We start from the raw sequence: 24,615 nt of genomic DNA on the forward strand, positions 1-24,615 counted from the left end.
TCTAGGTGGGAAGGTGTGAGCCAAAAGAGGAATAGAAAATTGGGTACGCAAATATATAGTCTTGACCAAATTGCATCAAGATTCATCTGTGGAGTGTGTTTCCTGGACAGGGGAGTAGAGTAGCTATCTCTTCATGTCCCCATGGACCATATCACATGTGGGGTTTTCTTGGCAAAGATACTGGAGTAGTTTGCCATTTCCTTCTCCAGTGGATTAAGGCAAGCAGAAGTTAGGTGCCTTTCTGGTCACATAGCTAGTAAGTTTCTGAGGCCAGATTTGAGCTCAGTCCTTCCTGCCTCCAGGCCCAGATCTCTATCCACTAAGCCACCTCACTGCCTCCATGGAATTGAGAGGGAGTCCTAAGATAAACAGTTTGTTTCTCTCGAAATCAGTGCAATTTTGGCATGGAGGAGGATCCCATCTGTTCCCACAACAGGACAATGGACAGGGACCGGAAGAACATCCTGTCCAAGAGGAGAAGGTAAAGGAAGAAAGTGATTTGTTTGGAAAGGACAAAAGGAAAGAAAGGAAGATGAAAAAAGGATTCAGAGAACGGCATGAAAATATAATGGCATAAAAATATAATTCTCATCCTGTCCAAAGGCTTAAAAGAAAAAAAAAAACTAGATTGGTTTAAGGAGGTTAAATAGCTGCTTGGGAGGAAAGGTAAACATATTATTTAGCAAGGGTCTCCGAAAGCCACTGTATTTCATAGGCAGTGGCTGGGGGACCACAGTGAAGCTGGTTTCTTTGGACTATTACCTATATTAGGGTGCAGGTCTAGATGCTGCCTGAAAATTAGATACTGTAGCTGAAAAAGCACAAGCAGTGTGATACAACTCTCTGGCAGCATCTTATTTATAAATTCACCACAAATCCTGCATCAACTAAAACCTTGAACTCAAAATCAAAACCTTGAATGAGGCTCTGCAGGGAAAAACAGTAAAGAATAAAACAGGGCATTTAGGGAGGATACGCTCCCTTCCCCTGCATGTCTCTGCAAAGAGGGCAGAGGGATTAGGGGCAGATCTCATCTGAGGAAGGAGGTCAGACTGTACATCTGGTACCCACCTGCTCTCCACTGACCTCATCTGGCCTGGTGTGCACCAGGTATATCTGAAGTGTCAGCTGGGGACATTTACATGAAGAAAGAGAAGGGTGGGCATTACTCCACAGGAGTAGCACGCCTCCTCTGACTGCTCACTCTAGATGAAGCCAAAAATGGAGAGGAATTGAGGACCTTCTATTGGATGGGGAATAAATGGGCTCGGACAGGCCACCAGCTAACCAAACCCTGACTTAACCCTTTCGAGCCCTCTTCAGTTACACTGGACAACTGTACTTCTAACAAAAAGGCCTTTTGACCACTCTGTCTCCCATCCACCCCCCACCTGCTCCTCCCTCACCTCTACTCCCACTTTCCCCCAGCCCTACTCCAAAAAGCCTTCTCTGAACTTCCAAGTGACCTCCCCCCTCCTGAGTTTCTCACAGCGCTTTGCCCAGATTTCTCTGCACTGACCTCCCTCTACCTCACATCACATTATTTTTGGTCTTATCTCCTCATTCCACCGCCCTCGATGGGTTGTAGAGCTCGTGTCAAGCTTATCTTTGTAAACGTCCCACTGTGCCTAGGACAAGCTTAGAATAAGAGGCAGCCAGGTGGTGCAGTAGACAGAGCGCTGGTCCTGGAGTCAGGAAGCACAGGGTTCAAATCTAGCCTCAGATGCTTATTGGCTTTGTGACCGATGGCAAGCGGCTTAACCTTATAATAACAGTACCTACCTCCCAGGGCTGTGAGGATCAAATGAGGTAATATTTGTAATGTGCTTCACAAATCTTAAAGCTCTGTACTTTTAAGGCTGCGCAGTGGATGACGACGAAGACGATGATGACTACTATTATTATCCTGCTTCACACACTTATAAGCTGTATGACCTGGGACAGGTCACTTAAGCTGTCTGCCTCTGTTTCCTTATCTGTAAAATTGGAATAATACCTATACCTACTTCCCAAGGTAGAGAGACCTCCCAGAGAAGGAAATCCTTCTACGAACAGAGATCAGTACCTTCTCTTTCACTTACAGTTTTGGACAGCTGCCTGGAGCAACTCTAAGCAACTTGCCCAGGGTCACACAACCAACGGGGGTTAGATGGGCAACTGGAACTCGGGTCTTCCCAGTTTCAAGGCTGATGCTCTAACCATTATGACACACTCCCTTGCACAGAAGTAGGACTTAATCAATGTATGTTGACCCTTTTTAATGGGAGACCAGGCCTACTCTCTGACTACTAAGCAGGCTGTTTCTTGAGAGGGGAATGGCTTCTGCCCCAGGCAGCAATGCATTCACTGGCTGTCTCCTCAATGCTGAGTAAACAATCCCTGGCTTCCTGGATGCCCAGAGAAAGAAGCGAAAATGGCCTCACAATGCCTGCAGTTTCTGAGAGTTAGCTGACCACGCCTCTGTGGAGCTGGCCTACTGGCAAGGCTACAGCTGATTTCTGACTGTCCTGTTCTGAGTATAGGAAGACAAGCTAGAAAGTTCCTTCCTTTGGGGGGGTGGGGGTGAAACCTGTTTTCTCAGCTAATCTTATGCCAAGACTTTGGCCTCCGTGATAGAAATGTTTGGGCGATCTAGGACCCAACACCATGATAAAGCAATATGGAGTAGTAGATAAGAGCGTTAGACTTGAAATCAGGAGGACCTGAGTTCAGATCTGCCTCCAACATCAGCTACGTGACCTTGAGTAAAGTGCTTAACCTCTTGGTATCTCAAAAGGAAGGACTGGATTAATGGTCTTCTAGTTCTAAATCTATGATTTTATAGCCCAGGTCATCTAATGTTTGATTTTCTTGACTGAAAACTTCAAAGACTGAATGTCTTTCTCTTAGGGGCAGGCTGAGTTTGGCTCCTATAAGGAATATATTTGCATTTAACTACATGGGGAAAAAGAAATAGCCCTGTGTCCTAGAGAAACAGCTGCCTCGGGGTAGCTATGTGGCACAGTGGATGGAGTCAGAAAGACTTATCTTTCTGAGTTCAAATCGGGACTTAGACACTTACTAGCTGTGTGACCCTGGGCAAGTCATTTAACTCTGCTTGCCTCAGTTTCCTCATCTGCAAAATGAGCTGGAGAAGGAAATAGCAAACTACTCCAGTATTTTTGCCAAGAAAACCTCAAACGCAGTCATGAAGAGTCAGACACAACTCAGCAATAACAAAAAACCTGGAGGAATTCAATGACTTACTCGTTGGAAAGACTCTCAAAGGGTGGGTTGGTAAGGGTTGAAATTCATGTGGCTCCCACCGTACAAACAGTAGGGTTGCCACAGCCCTGTTCTGAGTGGCCCTACCTCCCCAGCCCTCACTTCCCTCTTTACCTTAATGCCCTCGATCCTGAATCCAAGGGTGGCTGTTGAGCTGATGGTTTCTCTCCACTGCATGTAACGGGGCTTGGTCACTGCCCTCTGATTGTTCTCTTCTTCTGTTGGGGCATCAGGGTCCACTTCAATCATCTTCTGGTACATGTCTTTCCGAAGGCTGGGCTTCTTCCTAGCTTTGGTGAGCTCCTCCTCCAGATAGGTCCTGTATGACGTACAAAGGTGCATCAAGGTTCTCTGTGGCATCGGCATGCTGCCATTTCAGGGTACACATCCCATTCCTATTGGGCTCCAGCTATCCGAACATACTTAACCAACAAGAGTAGCGACAAAGGTGGGAAAGTAAGGGGGAAACAGGAAGATGGGATTTCCTAGCATTTCCATTTTATTGGATGGTTAGCACAAAAAATATAGGGACCTGCTTAAAGTCGTCTTGTCGGTTAGTAGTAGGATGAGGACTCCAGGGCCTGTCTTATAGGTCTTTCTCTGCCATCTTCTGAATAGGTCACAGAATCAAAGGCCAAAGGATCATAGGTTTAGATACATTAGATACCACCTAGTCTGGGAGTCCTTAATCTTTTATGTGTCACAGATCCCCTTTGGCAGTCTAGTAAAGCCCATGGACCCCTCCACTGAATAATGTTTTTAAATGCTTAAAATAAAATACACAAGATTAAAAAAGAAACCAATAATACTGAAATAAAAATCTAATTTTATTTTCATCAGACATCATGAAATCTATCCACAGTCTGGTCCATGGAGCTCAGGTTAAGAACCCTTAATCTAGTCTAATCCCTCCATTTAACAGACAATGAAACTGAGGTCCAGAGGAGGAATGATAGGCCCCAAGTATTACTGAGCTTAGTGGCAGCTCCAGTATCCAAATCCAATTCCTCTGACCTCAAAGCCAGCACTCTTTCCACTGTTAACAGGAGGGAGGAGAAAAGAAAACAGCATCCACTTTGGGAAGCTTCATCCTACGGACCACTGAGGACAGATGGATGCCCTAGGGCTGGAATCCTGTACTTAGAGCTCTCTCTGGAGAGAACATAACAGCAGCAGTCTTTTTCTTCTTTATATGCCAGAGCCTAGCACATTACTTTATAACCAGCAGGTAACTAACAAATGTCTGAATGGAATCAAACATAATGGTAGCCAACTGAGAAGAGAAAGAAAGAGGCCATGGTCTAAAACCAAGCCTACTCAGCGCCACAAAAAGCAGGAGGCCCCAGGGAGCTGAGGAGGGGAAGGCTGCAGCATGATTAGAGCCTCCAGCTAGGGAAGAGGAGGCAGAACATATGTTCTTTCTGACTCCATCGCAAGGAACCATCATTTGAGTACCTCAGTTGCTATCCAAGTCCCTACAGTGATTAATTCTAATTTTGTCATAGGTCAGCCCACATCCCCCCTACCTTCTATCAAGTAGTGGTTTAGACTTCATTGGAGGGCCAGAAAAAGAGAGTGGGACGGCTTTGGAATTTGTACTCCCATAACAATCAATTGACAAGTATATATTAAGTATCTGCTGTGTGCAAAGCACCTCTACGAGGGGCTGCAAATAACAAAGATAAAAAAATGGAAATAATCCCTGCCTCCAAGGATCTTTCAATCTAGCAGAAGAGAAGATAGATAGATAGATGGACAGACAGACAGACAGACAGATGATAGATTATAGATAAATAGAGAGAGAGAGGTAGATAGATGGATGGATGGGTAGATAAGTAGATAGAGGTGTATACACATATGTATATACAATACAGATACTATATAATTTGGGGGGAAGGTATGAGCAGCCGAGGGATCAGAAAAGGTTTCGTGCAGACAGGGTTACCTGAGCCTAGAGCTTCTAAGAGGAGAAGGTGAAGAGGGAAGCTATTCTAGGCCGTGGTCTTAGAATGCATCTCCAGGAAGGAAAGAGCCAGAATGCCACAGATTTAGAATAGTAAGGAGATAGGTGGTCTATTTGGAAGGACCATAATGTGCATGAAGGGGAATACGATGTGAAAGGGCTGGAGGGATGAGCTAGATCCAGTTTGTGAAGAGTCTAGAAGGGGTAAAAATCTCAAATATTCAATTAAGGGTCTCATAAATGGTCTCAGTCTCTTTCCCATTCCCCCAAACAATCCAGGTTGGTTCAGTGATGTTCTTGGAGTACAAATAACCTATTTTGGTTCTCTCGTTTCTCCCAATAAAGCCTAGGGTCACTAGGGTAGGGTCCCACGAGCTTCCATCTAAGGAGGTATCCTTTCCTTATTGCCTGACTCGGGACATAGACACATGAGTAGAGGTCACCTCTTTAGGGGATAAGCATGACCTTCTGCCTGCTCCTACATTTTGCCTACTGGACACTCTCTCTCTCTCTCTCTCTCTCTCTCTCTCTCTCTCTCTCTCTCTCTCTCCCTCTCTCTCTCTCTCTCCCTCTCTCTCTAAACTCCCCCAGCCTGCTTCCAAAATTACCAAAGGAGCATGTGACTAAACAGAAATGAATAATGTCAGTGACATTACAGGGAAGTCGCCTTCCTCTGGCCACTCTGCGTAGGTGGAAGCTGCCCACACAGGCAGCCTATTTCAAGCTAGAGGCCTACCCTCTTCCTTCTCCTGGGCCTGCCTCCCCCTCCCAAATTCTCTCTTCCTCTCTCTATCTCATGCAGCCTTGTTTTCTGTCCTTCCTACCCACCCCATTCCCCTAATCATCCTTCTCTGGGCTGACCATTCTTTCTTGGGGTTCTTTTTTAGGATGCTGAACACCCAGTCTAAGCTGTGTTCCGCCCAAGTGAAGATATACCATTGTACTAACTGGTATCACAACTCAAATGAAAGAAAAAGGGTGGGGGAGGGGGGAACTTGAATCCTACTTTAAAAAAAGGAAAATTCCTGTTCTTGACATTTGGTCCCCTGTTGTATCTTCTAAGATATGCAGAAGACTGCTGAGACATCTCTTTTCTTTCTTATCCATTCAATCCTTCACACACACACACACACACACACACACTGTTTCTACAATAAAGGATACCACAGTGAAGTGTGCTAGACAGGGTGTTTCTGCACTGAGTTGTTTTGATGCCATTTTGCTGTTGAGTCGTTTCAGTCATGTCCAACTCTTCGTGACTCTATTTGGGGTTTTCTTAGCAAAGACACTGGAGTGGTTTGCTATTTCCTTCTCCAGCTCATTTTATAGATGAGAAAACTGAGGCAAACAGGTTAAGCAACTTGCCCAAGGTCACACAGCTAGCAAGTGTCTGAAGTCAGATTTCAACTCAGGAAGATGAGTCTCTCTGAATCCAGGCCTGGTGTTTTAACCACTGTACCACCTAGCTGCCCTCATCTGATATCTGCCAATTTTAAAATAGTTCATCTAGGACTTCTGATATAAATGAGAAGGCATCTAATTGGGAAGGAGACATGGCTCCCTTTCAAGAGACATGTTCTGGAAGGGGGAAGACTCCAGGGGACTGGAGGGTCAGGGACTATACTTCTGCAAAACTCCTCCTCTGTGGTTTCTTAAACAGGAACAAGATTCTAAGGTCAAAGTTCTTCCCTACTTGTACTTTCTCCAGACTCATATAAATAGTGCTCACTGACAGGATCTGGAATTTGAAGCTGGATTGATTGAGCATGGTAGCACCACCAATAAGAGTCACATGCTGAATGGAGGGGAACTGAGAGAAGCAAGAGCTCGAGGCAAGGAGCCTCTTGTTTTCCCTGAAGTCCCCTCCAAGGAAAGGTCTGGGTCCGAAGACAACCCAGTACTCTATAACCAGTATCCTTCTTTATTTCTTGTCTATGTCTCAAGATTGTCATAATCTTGGAGGAATCAGAATTATAAGCGACCAACGAAGAGACACACGGTGATTGAAAAGAGGCTGCAGAATGATGCCTTGCCTGAGAAGTGGCTGTGAAGACATCAAAAGCTTGTAAGATTGGAAGGAGAGGCAAACCAGTTATGTAGCAAGGGACGACAGATAAGCAGTTACAGATGGGTGCCACCCTTAGCACCCTTGAGATAGCAAGTACTTGGAAAGAGGACCAACATGGCACCATGGCTTGGTGGATGGAAGCTGAGAATAATGGATGCCTCCCAAATGTCTGGTGGGTCCTTTATGGCAGATTTATGGAAAGACAGGGACAAGAATGTTATTGCATGAGACGAATGAGAAAGTACTGGGATTGGGGTTGGGTGCGAGACTGGGAGTCAGGTACTTATCTTTCCCCTCCTTCTTGCATTCCTTCTTCCCTGACTGTGCCTTAGGCCTGGCGGCGGCCCCCTGGCTGCTGTTTAGCCTTGCTGGAAACTCTCCAGGTGAAGGAATTTGAAGCTTCCTTCCTACCAGGGCATTGCACCTCACTGTGAGGCTGTTTTGGGCAGAGGGGGTGAAGGCAACAACTTCATCAGCTCTGCATCAGGGACCCTTCTGCCTTCTCTCTTAAGGGAGAGAGACAAATGACATTTCTCCACCTAGGAGGTTCTCAAGGCCAGGGGCCTGCGCCGAAGCAGGTCGCCACTCAGGCAAGCCAATTTTCAGGAAATTATCAGCTGTGATCTCTCCAAACAAAGATGTGCTTTTTTGGGCAAGGCTCTGGTAAGCGCCAGTTGGAATATTTTCCATTTGTTTGTGCTGCCACCTGAACTCCACTCCCCTCCAGGCAGGAAGAGTTCTGCTGCAGTGTTTTGGTTGGAAGAAAGGTCCCCTGCTTCCCCCTTGAAGACACTAGCATGGGCTCCAGCGGAGCTCAGCTGGGTGTCTCCAGGAAGGGTCTTTCAGAGGGAGAAATGAGATTTGGTAGTTTACTGTCTGATGGAGGGATCAAGTCCAGATTTCCCAACATATTTGTTCCCTGTGGTTCAAGGAGACAAAGGGACTTAGCAGCAAGGGGAAGAGGTGAGATGAGAAATACAAGCAGGTTTTATTACTGGTATTCCTTCATTTATCCACTGCTCCCTAAAGTTTTCACCCAAACCCTCACCAGACAGTACTAAAGAAACACAAAACATTCCAGTGTAACAGCTCACCTTTCATATGAGAGAATCAAAGGGTAGGAAGGAGAAGAGGGAAAGTGGTCAAGCTTTTATGCCAGTCTCCATCTCGTCCCTTTCCTTTGAACATGGTCTGCCAACCATGACATCCTCACCCCAAACCCTACCTCTTCTCCCCTAAGAATTTGAAGTAGGTCAATTCAATTGGAGAAAACAGGTGTTTCTGCTGTGCCCTGACCCCACTCCATCCCACCCACCTCCCCAGACTGTTCAGGGCCAGCAATGGGAAGAGCCTAAACATTTTCATCTATCCCATCTAATCCTCTGTGCCCATTTGGGTCATGGCCACACTGAGGCTGGCAAGACGGCCTCGGGTAACGCAGTGTAACATTAACCCAATGATGGGAGCTCATCAGGTATTGTCAGGGCAAACTGACTTGTTCAGTTATGCAACCAAGCAGGTCACAGGAGAGGCATCTGGGGAGGGAAAAGAATCTTGATGGCAACAGATCGGAAAGGAAAGGGCCCACACTTTCCATGGGAACCTGCTATTGCTGTCCACTCTAGACATCTGTTTTATTCCCTTTTCTCCCCTTCTACCCAGTAATAGTATCGGATAGGGGTTGGTCTTGTGATTACTTGTATCCCTCGTCCTTGGCACAGAGTAGGCACTTAATAAATTCATGGTGACTGATTGATTTGTTAGTAAGAGGACTCTCAGGTAAGGAAACTCCCCCTACCAATGCAGGCCAGCATCTTTCTGAAACTTTGAGTCTTAGAAAGAGTTGTCTAGAGCATTAAGAGGTTAAGGGACTTATGCAGAGACATACAGTCTGTGCCAGAGACTTGATCTGAACCCAGATGTTGGCTTCAAGGCTAGCTCTGTGTTCACTAGGCCATGCTGCCTGTCTCTCACCCTCTGTCTTTCTCTCCCTCTGTCTCTCTCTGTCTGTCTTTCTGTCTCTTTCTCTCTTTCTCTTTCTGTGTGTGTGTCTCTCTCTTTCTGTGTCTCTCTGTCTCTTTCTGTCTTTCTGTTTCTCTTTCTCTCTATCTCTGTGTCTGTCTCTCTCTGTCTTTCTGTTTCTGTCTGTCTCTCTCTCTTTCTCTCTGTCTCTGTCTATCTCTGTCTCTTTCTCTCATTCTGTGTGTGTCTCTCTCTCTTTCTGTGTCTCTCTGTCTCTTTCTGTCTTTCTGTTTCTCTTTCTCTCTATCTCTGTGTCTGTCTCTCTCTGTCTTTCTGTTTCTGTCTGTCTCTCTCTATGTCTGTCTCTCTCTCTTTCTCTCTGTCTCTGTCTATCTCTGTCTCTCTCATTCTGTGTGTGTCTCTCTCTCTTTCTGTGTCTCTCTGTCTCTCTGTCTTTCTGTTTCTGTCTCTCTCTCTATGTCTGTCTCTCTCTTTCTGTCTCTGTCTATCTCTGTCTCTTTCTCTGTGTCTGTATCTGTCTCTCTTTCTCTGTTTTTCTGTCTCTGTCTCTTTCTCTCTGTGTGTCTGTCTCCCTTTCTCTCTGTCTCTGTCTCTTTCTGTGTGTCCGTCTCTGTCTGTCTGTCTCTTTCTCTATGTGTGTATGTCTCTCTTTCTCTCTGTGTCTCTCTGTCTCTGTCTCTCTTTCTCTCTGTGTCTCTCTGTCTCTGTCTCTCTCTTTCTCTCTCTCTCTGTCCATCTCTGCCTTTCTGTCTCTGTCTGTCTCTTTCTCTCTCTATGTCTGTCTCTTTCTCTCTGTCTTTGTCTCTTTCTCTCTCTCTGTCTTTCTGTCTCTGTCTCTTTCTCTCTCTGTGTCTGTCTCTCTCTCTCATTCTCTCTCTGTCTCTCTGTGTGTCTGTCTGTCTCTCTATGTGTGTCTGTCTCTCTCTTTCTCTCTGTCTATCTTTTTGTCTCTGTCTCTCTCTGTGCCTGTCTGTCTCTATCTCTGTCTCTCTAATTATTATAATGCCAAAACATTCCTGTCACGTGCCTAAAGTTTCACAGTTTGCAAAATGCTTGCCCATACATGAGTTCAGCTAAAGCTCCTTTTAGGTAGGGAGTGTGAAGAAGCAGACACAGTGTGGACCAGGAGTCAGAAGGACCCAGGTTCGAATCTTGCCTCTGACATTTACCAGCTGTGTGACTATGGGCAAGTCATTTACCCTCTCTCAAGTCTCTTTCTCACCTTTGTCAAGTAAATGAGGGAATACTGGTAATAAAACCCGCTCATGTTTCTCATCTCACCTCTTCCCCTTGCTGCTAAGTCCCTTTGTCTCCTTGAATCACAGGGAACAAATATGCTGGGAAATCTGGACTTGATCCCTCCAAATGGAGCATTGGCTGCGCCTGCCTCACAGTTTTTATGTCAATCAAACGAGATAATGCACACAAAGGTGTTCTGTAAATGCTAAAGAGCTGTCAGCTATAATCAGCACTCCAACTCGAACGATTTGAGATTCTGCCATTTTTTCCCTTTGTCCTTCTATGCCTCTGCCCAACCCCCATCACTTAGCACTGCCAATGGTTCCCAAGGTGATGTTGTTGACCTCTGAAGAGCAGGAATACAACAGTGGGTTAGGTTCCCACCATCAATTCTTAGTCGTCTGTTAATAGTTTAGGGTTTGGGTTAAGTGCCCAAATGACACAAAAGATGACATAATTTGTGGTTTATGCAAGACCACTCAATACCACCCAGGGGTGGGGAACCTGTGGCCTCGAAGCCACGTGTGGCCCTCTAGGTCCTCAAGTGCAGCCCTCTGAATCCAAATTTCACAGATCAAATAGGATCCTATTTTGGTGAAGTTTGGATTCAGTGAAAGGGCCACACTTGAGGACCTAGAGGGACACCTGTGGCCTCGAGGCCACAGGTTCTCCACCCCTGATTATTTTACCCCAGCTTCCAGCTGAGTTGAAGGTCATTGCGTCCAGGCCTAATATAGATGAGTATCTCTCTGACTCCCATTGTGTGTCTCTGATTGTGTCCCTAAGCTAAATAAAAATATATTTTTGAATGAATAATTATTTTTATTTATCCACTCCTTCCCTCTCCTTCATTACAGAAATATCTGAGGGCTAAATGTATTTATAGCTTCCTTTTTATCATTCCATTATAAGCAAATAATCATCTTGCTCGATGCCTACATTATCCTTCTCCCAAACTATCCCATTCCAAAGCCGTGCATCCAGTAACTTTCCTACTATTTCACTGTTCCCTAAGGAAGTATGGAACAGAGAGTATCTGGCAGCATGAACTCATCTCAAACAACTCTCTGGGGGGTCATCCCTCCAGTCTACCTCAGGGATGGCTGTCTCGGAGTAGGCCCCACTTTAATACAAAGTGAAGCCTGGTCCAGCATCAAGTCATCCAGAGTTGGGCTATAAAATGTATAGGGATGGTCTAAGATGGCAGATTCTAGTCCAAAACAGTCTTTCCACTACCAAGGCTAACCTCAAATGAACCTGAATTTGCATATCGTCCCTAGTAAAATGCTCTAACCTCTTGAGACGTCTAGGAACTAGAGAACACTCCCTTAACTTCCCAATCACTCCCATGGCCCAACTAGTCTTTAGAGGTTCTCTTTCAATTATTAGTTTCCTCACAAACCCCTCTGACTATGCAACATCATCTCACAGCAAGCAAAACCACATAAATTTGGCTCACCTGACTCCCATCTTGCAGTCCATCACACAGGGAGAGTCAAAGTCAGCCAGCAAGTCCTCCATCTGGTTATACCGCTCCCCATCCTTCACCACGTCCCCATGGTAGGCAGGGACAAAGGGCTTCAGAACATCCGTCATAAGGCGATCAAGACAACGTTGCTCTGATTCACAGTGTTTCTTCAAGATCCTGCCATTGGCTGCAGCTTTGAAACTCCCTGAATCACAAGACAGAACAAAAGAGTTTGGTCCCCAAGTAATTGTTAGACTGTAAGCCCCATGAGGACAGAGGTTGTGTCTTGACCTAATTTTTTTGGAGGGGTAGGTGGGTACCTAGGATAGTGCTCTGTAAATAGCAAGCACTGGATGAAAATCGAATGAAATGAATTGGCAAAATTTTATATTCCAGGCTTCCAAGTAGGACCTAGAATGAGGGCTCTCCTGGTAAAGCTTTGGAAAATTCTGGGTAACCTCCGCTCCATAATTAGGGGTCAGGATAGAACCTGAGTGGCACCAGTCATTCAAGAAATGTTTACAGAGCCCCTCTCATGTAGTTGGTACTGTACTAGGGAGGGCAGGTGATATAAATGTATAAAGTAGAGTCCTGATCCTAGAGGAGCTTACAATATAATTTGAGAAAGGAGACCCTGGGGCAACATTAAAGCTGCAACAGACAGTGTATGATAAATGCTGAAACGAACAGGATATCTGGTACATGCTGTGAGGGTTGCTATGGGGGTTATCTTCAGGATTTCCTCTTCCTTTCATCCCAGAATTAGAGGACCCTGATCCTCAGGAAGCTCCAGGGTCAGACTATCATTCTGTTTGTTACATGCCACAGGGAAGAAGAGGCCGCCATGACAGTTTATGGAGGGCAAGGAGTGGGGGAAAGACATGAAGGGAGGAATTAAAATGAGGATAAGCTGCATTTATTTGAAAGGCTATGTTGAAGAACAGGGTTCAAAACGGGGTGGCTGTCCCAATATTGGGCCATAACCTCTCATCTTTTAGAGGAATTTATCCTGGGGAACATGGGGAAGAGAACAAGAGTGTATTGCAGGCCCACTATGGACCAGTCACCATGCTAAGCACTTTATTATATATATAATAAAATTTGATTTTGATGACAACTCTATGTGGTTAGTGCTATTATCACCCCACTTTATTGATAATAATAACAATAGCTAACATTTGTTTGGTGCCTACCTATGAGCCAGCCACCACGCAAAGCACCTTATTATGCATGTAATCTCATTTGGTCTTCTTGACAATCCCGGGAGGTACGTTCTGTTATTTCCCCCATTTTATAGGTGAGAAAACTGAGAATGATGGAAATTAGGTGACTTGTCCAGGATCACACAGCTAGTCTGAGGCCAGGCTTGAACTTGGGTCTTCCTGACTCCAGGCCTATTGATCTATCCACTGTACCACCTATCTGCCTCTACCTACTTCTAACCCTAAATACCCCAAAACTCCTTGGAGACATCCCAGGGCCCAAGCTCTGCCCTCTGAACTTCAACTTTCACCTTCCCAAAAAGGTAGACATGGTTGTAATGGGTAGCACCCCCCCCAACATGTAGGGGACTCCTTGGGCTCTACTGGGAGAGGCCAAAGGAGCTGGTCCTACCTGCGTGCCCTGCCAGCTGGATCCAAGGGTACTTCTTTTTGAAGGACATGACGAAAGGAGACCAGTGCACCATGTTCTTGATTTTCCGCCATGATTTGCTCTAGAAAACAGCAAAGAAAAAGTCCTACCCATTAGAAAGAGGGTTCCTACTTATTGGTCAGGTGAATTCTAAGCAAGGTCTCTGTCTGTCTCTCCTTCTGTCTCTGTCTCTCCCTCTGTCTCTGTCTGTCTCTCTGGAGGCACACAGCATTTCTCAACATGAGTCCTTTGGAGTTGTCATCGGATCAGTGAACCGATTAGAGAGCGACTCATCTCTAATATAGGGTCTTAGAGGGTTGACTAGGGGCACTGCACAGTGGTCACATAGTTAATACGTGTTAGAAGCTGGGCTTCTACCCAGGGCTTCCTCCAAAGCTGGCCCTAGTAAAAGTTGGTCACCCTCTGTATCCGTAGACCTGATGAGTCTCAAGGTGCAAAAAGTGCTTCACCAGAATACAGAGAAAGTGGGAATCTTCACTCTCATCTGACAAATGAGTTCACTGAGGCCCAGAGGAATCAGGTGGTTTGCCCGGGGCTGCATCATGAACAAATGATGAAGCTAGAAACAGGTTGCCATACTTCTTCAATGTTCTTTTCCTTACTTTAGTGATGACTGTTCTTCAGACCAAAAATTGGGATATATTTTCTTATAAAGGGTTTTCTTCTCCCAATTTTCTTCCCCTAATATTTAAAAAAAAAACCCACCCGCGCAGTGCTGAAAAAACATTCACTGGCTTTACAACTTGAAATGTCGGAGTCAGCCATTGCACCGGCACCTACATGGTAACACTTGTACCAAGTACTTCCATACTACATATGTAACTATAGACACGTGACAGATAACACATACATATCACACCTTCTTCTTTTTCAGTCTGGACTTGTGATTTTCATCATGTGTAGCAAACTCCCATTAGAGAAATTCCTTTAACCCAATATAGATAAGCTACTCCTCTTTGTTTTTTTATTTTCATTTTCAGCTCCAAATTCTTTCCCTCCCTTCTCCATCTCCCCCATTCACTGAGAAGGCAAGAAATATGATATTCATTATATATATGATGTCATGCAAAACATAGTTCCACATCAGCCATGTTGCCCAAAAAAAGACAGGAAAAAAGTATGCTTCAATCCTCACTCAGAGTCCATCAGTTATCTCTGTCTGTCTGTCTCTCTTTCTCTGTCTGTCTGTCTGTCTTTCTCTCTCTCTGAAGGCAGACAGCATTTCTCAGCACGAGTCCTCTGGAATTGTTGTTGGATCAGCGTACTGATTAGAGAGTGACTCATCTCCATCTTAGGGTCTCAGAGGGTTGCCTGAGGTGCACTGCACGGTGGTCACATATAATACGTCTTAGAAGCTGGACTTCTACCCAGGGCTTCCTCCAAAGCTGGCCCTTGATTGACATAGCAGCTTGTAGTTATAAGAACAATACCCTATGTTTATGTAATGCCTTGAGATTTACAAAGTGCTTTTCTCACAATGGCCTCTTACGCTCTCAATGGCTTCAGCTCTCTTCCTTGGCTAGGCAACATGTCCTAGGCCAACTTCTTTTGGGGGATGCCCCTTGGCTACCCAGAGTTGAGGTAGAGTACAGGGATGCTGGGCCTAACAGGGAGCTTGAGGAAATAAAGCCAGGGTGTGAGTCCATTTTATATTTAAGGAAACAGTGCCTGAGAGAGATAAAGCTATTTGTTTTCCACAGTTACCTGGCTAGTAAGTAGCTGGGTCAGGATTTGAACTTGGGTCCTTTAATCAAGAGTTCTTCTTTCCATTACATCACACATACATAATATAGACCAACATAAATATGTTTTCATTTTTGTCTTTATCCCCTAGTGCCTGGCACAGAGCAGACACTTAATAAATGGCTGTGGATTGAATGACTAATTAATGAATAACTATGGTTTTCTTTAGCCTATGATCCTCTATCTTTTTTTTAATGTCTCAAATGTTTGTGGACTGAATGACTAATTAATGAATAACTATGGTTTTCTTTAGCCTATGATTCTCTATCTTTTTTTTTTGCATGTCTAAGTCTTTTATCTGTGAAGAATATTTTTAGTGTAGTGCTTCCTGACTCGATTCATTCAGTTACTGTTGGTCTGCCAAGATGTCAGACGTTCTGGAACACTCAGATGTTTTCTGGGGATGATGGGACAATGTATTTGAAGTCAAGACTGTCCCAGAAAATTCAGGACGTCTGGTCACCGTGTCCCACTTTCCCCTCAGAGAAACAGCCATATAAACCCAACCATCCACATCACCGTGGCTCCCTCAGGAGAAACCTACTGGCAGGATTCTAGCTCTTGGTAAATACTCCATGAAGGCAACACGCTATCTGTCAGCTTCTTCCTTTAGGAGGAAGGTACCAGAGAGATTTCTCTAGGCCTGAACTTCAGTTTCAAAAGCAATAGTCAGCAATCAACAAGCACTAATGACTGATAATGATGATGATGGTGATGATGATGAAGCATTTACCTTATGCCTGGCTCTGTGCTAAGTGATAGGGATACAAAAAAAAAAAAAGACAAAAGGAGCTCCTGCCCTCAAGGAGCTTCCATTCTAATGGGAAAGCTGAAATGTATATAAACAAATGTGTAACTTTGTAACTATGATATAATATTCCAAGATAGGTCCTCTCATTGTTCCAGTGGCCAGACTGTCACTGGATTTCATGGAAAGAAGTCTGGAAACACAGCCTATCACATCATTCCCATAATAAGCTGAGCGGTCTATACATCTATTCTGTTTCTTAAGTATTTTCTGAAATGAATCAGTCTTGCTAACCCCAAATCATGTATAGTCCAGAAAAATGCTTAAGCTTATCTTGAGGGGCCACATTTTACAGATGAAGAAACTGAGACCCAGAGATGTGACTTGCTCAAAGTCACACGATTCAGTCCCTTGCTCACATGATTCAGACTCTGGCACTCCAAATCCAGCTTTTTTGTTTCCCCCACTGTACCATGCTGTTCAGGGACTGGATGATCTCTATAGTCCTTTTCAGTCCAAAATCCCATATTTCAACAATGGAGGCCATATGTGCCCCACTTTGCCCTATCATGAATGAGTCTTATATTGGCTAGACACTTGGTATAATTGAGGTACAAGGCCCAAGACCAGCAAGAAGAAAGAAATAAAAAGGCAAAAGTTGTTTGGGTTGTGAAAGAAAAATAAAGGAATGAAGACTTGGTCTTTACCTACTTCCTAGGTGGAGATGGTATATACTCTGATGACCTCTCCTGCATGGAGATGATATCCATGTATGTATGTATGTATGTATGTATATACTCTGAGACACTGATGATATCTACTCAGTGGAGCTAACTAAAGGGCTCCCTGAGTTCTTATAGGATTCTTATACTGAATTCTTATAGAATTTAGCTGTGCAAAGAACCTTAATCCTCCTTACTGCCATAACCACCATTTTATGGATAGGGAAACAAGAGGCCTAGAGAAATGAAATGTCCTAAGTGTCCTAAGGTGACCCTGGAATAAAGAAGAAAAATTAGTTTTCAAAAGAAGGTCTCTTGATTGCAAATCCCCTGCTCTTCTGGATTTTGACTTGAGAAATGGAACAGAACAATTACAATGGAGAAGTCAGAGCACCATGTGGAATCCCAGAAGGCAGCTGGGTAGGCTCAGAACCCAGTGCTCTGCCAGATGGTAGGAAGCATCTCAGCTGCCAGAGAGTTTTGAATCCCAAGGTTAAAACAAACAAAAAAAAGAGGGGAAAAAAAAACCCTACTTAATAGGTCCATATTTTTTTCTCTTTTTGCTGAAAGACAGCTGTTTCAGTCATCAAGTGTTAAAGTTTGAATCTGCCCAAGGAGAGGGAAACTTTCCTCCTGAAAGCAGCAATCTTCATCACAATTACATTAACCCCTAATCCCAAGGCCAAGGACTATTCATGTAAACTAAGGGAGGTACTTTGCAGGAACTAGAGGAAACTTTGCCATAAAAGGGGCTGGGCCTTTACTGAAAAAAAAATTGTTTTTTCTAGATTCTTCTGATGGGGAGAAAAACAGAAAGCTAACCAAGGCGGAGGTATTTCTTATCTGGGAACCCAGAAGGCTCCAGGAACAATCCATGGAGACAATGCACAGGGGCAACAATGGAAAAACCTAATTACACAAGATGAGACAAGCAGTGATTTGTCCCGCTCCTTTAGAAGCCATTAAGGCAGGTCCGGTGGAAAAGTCCATGGGAAACCACTACCTGGCTCATTCTGCCCTTGAATTAAATGCATACCTTGGTCCAGCTCTTCTACCCTCAATTCTTCCCAAACAGAGGCAGGGTTAACCTGGCTCTCTAGAAACATGAAGGCCAAAGGCCCATGTTTGCATCTTGGACCAGGTTCAAGTCAAGCCGGCTGAGCATTTATTAAGCACCAACTATGTACTAGGCCCTATGGTAAGTGCTGTGAATACAAAAATCAGCCAAAACCAAACAAAATAGTCCCTGCCGTCAAGGAACTCACATCAAATGGGAGTGAAACCTGTAAAACAACTATGTACAAAAAATGTGTGCGAGATAAACCAGAGATAATCAACAGAGGAAAGGCAGCTGAATTAAGGGAGAATCAGGAAAGGCTTGTTGTAGAAGGTGGGATTTAGCTGGGATTTGAAGGAAGTCAGAAAGAACAGAGGAATTACAACCATACTTAGTCCAAGATACACAGAGAGAAAGAGAATCCATTTTGGAAGCATGAATGAAGAAAGACTTAAGAATGTAGGCAAATCTCATCCTGTGTGCTTTCTTCTGAGGATGCATTCTCTTCTCTTCATGGATGTATTCACTTATTCATTCTAGATTCTAAAACAGGGACTTGCTGGGACAACTAGGTAGTGCTCAGATAGAGCATGTGCCCTGGAGTCAGGAGGACCTGAGTTCAAATGTAGCCACAGATACTTACTAGCTGTGCGACCCTGGGCCAGTCATTTAACCCCGATTGCCTCCCCCCACCAAATAAAATAAGATGGGGATTCTCTACCTTTTTTGTGTCATGGACTCTGGGAAATCTAGAGAAGCCAATGGACCTCTTCTCAGAATACTATTGTTACATGCATAAAATAAAATAAAATACTTAAGATTACAAAGGAAGCCAATTATATTGAAATAAAGTTACCAACTTATTAAAAAAAATACAGAGACCTCAAGCGAAGATCTTATCTATCCAAGGGATTTGAAGTAGGTATAAATATCATATCCCTTCCATAGTTGAGAAAAGGGGGACAAAAGATATTCACATATGAAACAAGTAGTAATGTTGTACTGGGTGGCCTTTTCATTAGCAAGTGCCTTATCTTGATAGAATTTCTACCTGCGGAAGTGAGGTTAACTAAGTAAAGGATCAAGTCCCTGAATTTCTTATTTATCAGTTTTTATCTCCATAAGATCTCTCATATACATCCCCTTCCGTCCACTCACACGCCCATCACCTTGTCACGTCTTTCCTGGACGAGTACAATAGCCTTCTAATTGGTCTCCCTTCCTCAGGTCTCCCTCCCCATCCTTGCCAATCCATACTTACATGGCTGCTAAATAATATACCAGATCTGACCATGCCACTTACCTGTTCAGTAAACCTCATTGGTTCCCCATTACCTGTACTACAAACTCCTTTGTTTGCATTCAAAGACCTTCACAACCTGGCTCCAGCCTACATTTCTAGCTTTAATATACATTACATACATATTCTACACAGCAGCCAAACCAGCTTTCTTATTCCTCACATATAATATTCTGCTATCTCTTGTCTCCATGTCTTAGCCCAGGCTCTTCCCCCATGACTGGAATGCATTCTTTCCTCATCTCTGACTCTTAGAATCCTTTGTTGTTGCTTTTCAGTCGTATCTAACTCTTCATGACCTCTTTTTGGGTTTTCTTGGCAAAGATACTGGAGTGGCAAACTGCCATTTCCTTCTCCAGCTCATTTTATGATGAGGAAACTAAGGCAAACAGGGTGAAGTGACTTGCCCAGGGTCACACAGTTAATAAGTGTCTGAGGCCAGATTTAAACTCAGGAATATGACTTTTCCTGACTCCAGTCCCGGAACACATTATTACACAGCTGCCCAGTTAGAATCCTTAGATACCTTTAAAACTCAGCTCAAACACTGCCACTTACATGAAGCCTTCCTGATCCCCTAAATTCCTATTTTGCATATATTTTATATAGTTGCACATATATGAAAAAAAATATATGCATATATTCATCTTCCCTAATAGAATTTAAGCTAGAGGGCAGCTATTCTTTCATTTTTAACCTTTGCATTCTCAACACCTAGAACAGTATTTGGCGCACATTAGGCACTTCATAAATTTACTCAGTGCCTGAGCTATCACCTATCAAATGCTGACTGTAAGCATAACTCCCATTTTGGGATGTATGGCAGTGTATATATATTGTCAAATGAACAGAATAGATAAGAAGTGCCATAGCATTTCAGATAAGGAAATCAAGGTGGGCTGAAGGAGTGAGGCAGTCTGGTCACATATGGCCTCCTGGCAAGGGTTGATGCAGAACTATACAGAGTGATTAGTGAGTCCTTAAGGCAAAACTCACTAAGTATCACCACCACTCCACCCCACCACCCCCCAAAAAAAAGTCCCTCAGGTGTATACTCTTAACTGGCTTACTTCTGATTGGTAGATGTATAGGCACATAGGATTTTCTTCCCTTGGGTTGGTGCATTTAGGTACACAGGAATGTGCAATGTGGGGATAGGGAGCAGAGAAGAGGAGATTACTTAGGGTCAGTCTGCAGACTTGGCAGAGATGGCCAGTTCCTAGTTAAATGTGGGCAGCAAATGTAGCCTGAGAGTATGAGAAGCTGGACTTCTGGGTGGTTAGAATTGTAAGTGTGTCTCTCTCCCTGTATCCTTTGTTTCTACATCAATAAATTACAATTTGCAAGCATGAGATATGTCTCCTTTGTTTTTAACTGTGCCTTTATCCCTTTAATTCAGAGATGATATGTTCCAAGTGATCACAGTCTAGACACCATGGAAGAGGTGGGACCTCAGCTGGACCATGAAGGATCGACAGACTTTGTATAGAGGAAGAAAAAGAGGAGAAAAAAAATTAAAAGAGCAGGGGCACCTAGGCGGTACAGTTGGCAGAGTGCTGGGGTTGAAGTCAGGAAGATTCTTCTTAATGAGTTCAAATCTGGCCTCAGACACTTACTAGCTATGTGACCCTGGGCAAGTCACTTAATCAAGTTTGCCTCATTTTGCTCATCTGTAAAATGAGCTGGAGAAAGAAATGGCTAACTACTCCAGTATCTTTGCCAAGAAAACCCCAAAAGAGGTCATGAAGAATTAGACACGACTGAAAATGACTGAACTACAACAAGAAAACAAGGAAGGATCTTTCAGGCATGCCCCTGGTTTTGGGAGCAGTGAAGAGGTTGTCTGGATAGGGTATAGCCAAATTATACAGGACCAAAGAGTTTGGCTCTGATCTCACAGATAATGAGGAGCCACTGGCAGTTTCTGAGCAGGGGAACAGCACCTTATATGAGGTTGGATAAGAAGATTAATCTCTTCTGCCTTTTGTCTCCAGGGAACATGTGAGAAAGATTCTTGCCCAGCAGTGGGGTTGGGCCCATTTAATCAGATCAGTCAGTCTAATGAATCACTCAAGAAATATTTACTGAGCCTTGACTAGGTGTCAAGTGTAAGGAAGCTTTAAAAAGAATGAAGACAGATATCTTGGAGGCAGGCTAGATACAGTTGATGGAGCTCTCTTTAGATATCCAAGGAGGGTTAGAAGAATGTCACACAAATGGATTCCTAGAATCGGGGAATGACTAAGAACAGAGGGAAGGATTTCATAGATAAGGTAGTCACTCAATCATTTATTAAACACCTACTACATACTAGTCTCTGTGCTAGGTACTGAAGATACAAAGAATCCCCACTTACCAACAATCTCCCTCCCATTCTAATGAGGGAAGCATATCCTTCAGATTTCTGCAGGGAAAGGACATAGTCTGAGAGCTGTGAGGGTGTTTCAGATTATGAATGCTTGTGTATGCTCTTATATCTGTTAAGAGACAAATGACCAGGGTTCCTTGGAAGAGGGGAAAGAGGGCAAAGGAAAGAGGTGGGAACACATACTTCTATCCTGAAACTTTAAGGTATCCAGAGTCTATTTGGAAACAATCCAATTCCCTCCCAACATAGCTAAGTTCTGAGTGCTTAGGGCTTTTTTCCAATTTCAGCTTCACTTTTCCCAGTCCTCCGTGAGGAAGCATTTGTTAGACCTGGAGATGGGCCCCAAAGGGCCAAAGGCATGGAAGTCCTCCCAACCCCAAGCAGCCCTGCCTTAAACAGAGCTGGAGGGGATGGAATATTCCATTTCCAGATAAATGCCAGAAATTATTCAATTCAACTGAGCAGGCATTTATTCACTATTTTCTTGGAGAATTCTTTACTATCTGTTGGCAAAGACAGAGAGGGGTTTTTCCCCCTCTCTGGTTTTAAAATAGCAGCACCACGGGGTTCTGCCAGAGCTCACTGCCAAACCAAAAAGGCAGTGTAGATGTTCTTGAAATCTTACTGAGGAAACGTCTGCAGGTTGAGATCCAAACAGCCCAAAAGAAAGGAGAAAAGGGATAGAAAGGATTCTATAAGTACTCACAGAAACCTACATTACTGAGCCCGAGGGACCAAACCTGCTTCAGGTAACAACTGTTCCCTGGACAATGCCAAAGAAAGTTTCCCAGATGAAACCTCTCGCTCTCAATCTCTCTCTCTCTCTCCCTCTCTCTCTCTCTCTCTCTCTCTCTCTCTCTCTGTATGTGTCTCTGTGTGTGTCTCTCTCTGTGTGTGTCTCTCTGTCTCTGTCTCCCTCTCTGTCTCTGTCTTTCTCTCTCTCCAGCCCCGTATTCAAGAAAGCCAGGGTTCTGAGAAAGCTTTTACCTGCCCATCTTCCTCTAGGTCTGAGAGCTAAGACAATGGAATGGGGCAGTGGAAAGCCATTGAGTAGACTTGAGTCACCATGACTTTTTCCTCTCCCTATCTGACCCCTCATGGTATTAGAACTGGGGGGAACCTTTCACCCACTAGTCTTGAATCTAAGAAAAAGAAAGTCCTCCCAAGGACCAGTGTGGGCCAGTGGGGAAAAATGCTGGATTTGGAGACAGATGACCTAAGTGCTGTCACTTTTACTCTTGTGTTGACCTTGGACTAGTCACTGAATTTTCTAATCAGTAAAATGAGAGCTCTGGAATAGATGAGCTTCAAGAACTCTCCCAGCTCTAAATTTATGAAACCTTACTTTTTCAAGTACTTCTATTTTTAGAATAAGGTAGGATTTTCCAGGAAACAGTAATCCTCAGCATTCCAGCATCTTCAAAGTAATCCTAGAAATAATCACTTGCCTGCTCTCCTGGAAGGCAACCCTCTCTCTCTGTCACCCACCAATCTGCCAGCTGCCTCAGGACAGTCTTCATGCAGCTGCTAGCAGGGACCTTGACAGTGGAAACCTCAGGGCCCAAGGTCTTTCAGGGGCAGTGGGTCTCCTGTGGGTCCTCTAGTTGGCCTGCTTTCCAGTGAATGACAAAAAGCTACTGATCTCCCCTACTACTTTCTTATAACTGTCACTCAATGTGGTAGAGAGAGGAACAGGAAATATTTTTGCTGCCCATTTCCAAATCAACTTAAAAGGACCCTATACTTCCCAGCCAGAAAACACTCACTTGTCCCAAAAGATCACCTACCCAAACAAACCCAGGAGCATTCTGAGTCACTCGCATAGGTGTATATATTCACATTGTGCAAACTGGCACAGTCCCTAAACTTATTAATGCTAACCAGACTACAATGAGGAGGCAATGGTAATAAGCACTTATATTGGAACCACTGTGATAAATACAATCTATCAGTGGTTGACACTGTCAACAAGTGTGGGCAGAGTGGGTACAGCTGGTATGAGAGAACTTCTTTCAGATCTCAGATAGCTAGATAAGAAATAGAAGTCAGAGGGAGGAGAGACATATAAGAAGATTCATTCAAGCTGTTTCCCTTGGGCAGTCAACCCTGGCTGGATGGGTATCCCTGCCCAGGTGGAGCTTAAGCAATAATTACTTAGGCTGGAGGTGGCCTGTAGCCCATCAGAAAAACAGTTCTTAACAAGATGCCAATGCCTTGAAATACACTATGGGGCTGCTAAGTCAGGACTTCCAGCTCTGCTACCAGGTGACACAAAGTATAGGCTTTGTTCATGAATCAGACTAGAGAATATTAAAACTTCCAGTCTCTGTGGTTTGGATTACAATTGGCCTTTATGCCCACACACAGCCTGAGCTCTACTGTGGGAGTTTCTTAAGAGTGCTTCTATAGAGGGAACAAGGTAAGAAAACCAAGAGCCAATGTACCTTACTTATGGCAATGAGGTTTCCATTCCACATTTCTTAAACCTCCTGTGTATAGGGCAGAGCGCCAGGTCTTGGGATATAAGAACATTGAGATACCATACAGAGCTGGCTCTCAAAGATGTTATAATCCAGTCTGGGGGATGGTACTGAGGAAAGATGTACTCAAAGGCAATTGGTTTAGTAGGGGAAAGAATGGAGAGTATTGAAGACCTAGGTTCAGATTCTGACTGTTTCACTTACTTGTCCATGTGACCTTGGGCCAGTTTCCTTATTTGAAAAAAATAAGAAAAAGGTTGGGCTAGGTAATGTCTAAGGTCCCTTTCCAGCCACTAGATCCCAAGAGATGACCCCAAATAACTATGATACAAGAGAGGTTGGGGAAAGTGCAAAGGAGAGATCCAGGGAAAGTGCTAGGAAAAATATAAAGGAAAAATCACTCTCTGTTGACAACAGGGGAGATCCAAGAGATCTTCATAGAGGAGGTACCACTTCACTGGTTCTTGAATTAAAGGACTTCAACAAGATGTGACTGGTCTTTGGAAGGAGAAGGGAATGGCTATCTATAGCGGCATAAGGGATTGTCAGAACAAATGTG

General features: G+C 44.1%; 1 protein-coding gene across 2 annotated transcripts in view; it reads right to left on the bottom strand.

Moving 5' to 3' along the window:
- Positions 1-24,615, bottom strand: part of ITPKB (inositol-trisphosphate 3-kinase B) — a 163,940-nt gene that overhangs the window by 15,391 nt on the left and 123,934 nt on the right. For both annotated transcript variants that reach the window (XM_036756128.1, XM_036756127.1), the window contains exons 3-5: positions 13,600-13,699; positions 11,977-12,190; positions 3,379-3,583 (exon numbers count right to left, since the gene is read on the bottom strand). In XM_036756128.1, coding sequence (XP_036612023.1) covers positions 3,379-3,583; positions 11,977-12,190; positions 13,600-13,699 — 519 coding nt within the window. The remainder of the gene's footprint in view (positions 1-3,378; positions 3,584-11,976; positions 12,191-13,599; positions 13,700-24,615) is intronic.

This window comes from Trichosurus vulpecula, chromosome 4 (assembly GCF_011100635.1).
Source record: "Trichosurus vulpecula isolate mTriVul1 chromosome 4, mTriVul1.pri, whole genome shotgun sequence".
Classification (NCBI taxonomy): Eukaryota; Metazoa; Chordata; class Mammalia; order Diprotodontia; family Phalangeridae; genus Trichosurus; species Trichosurus vulpecula.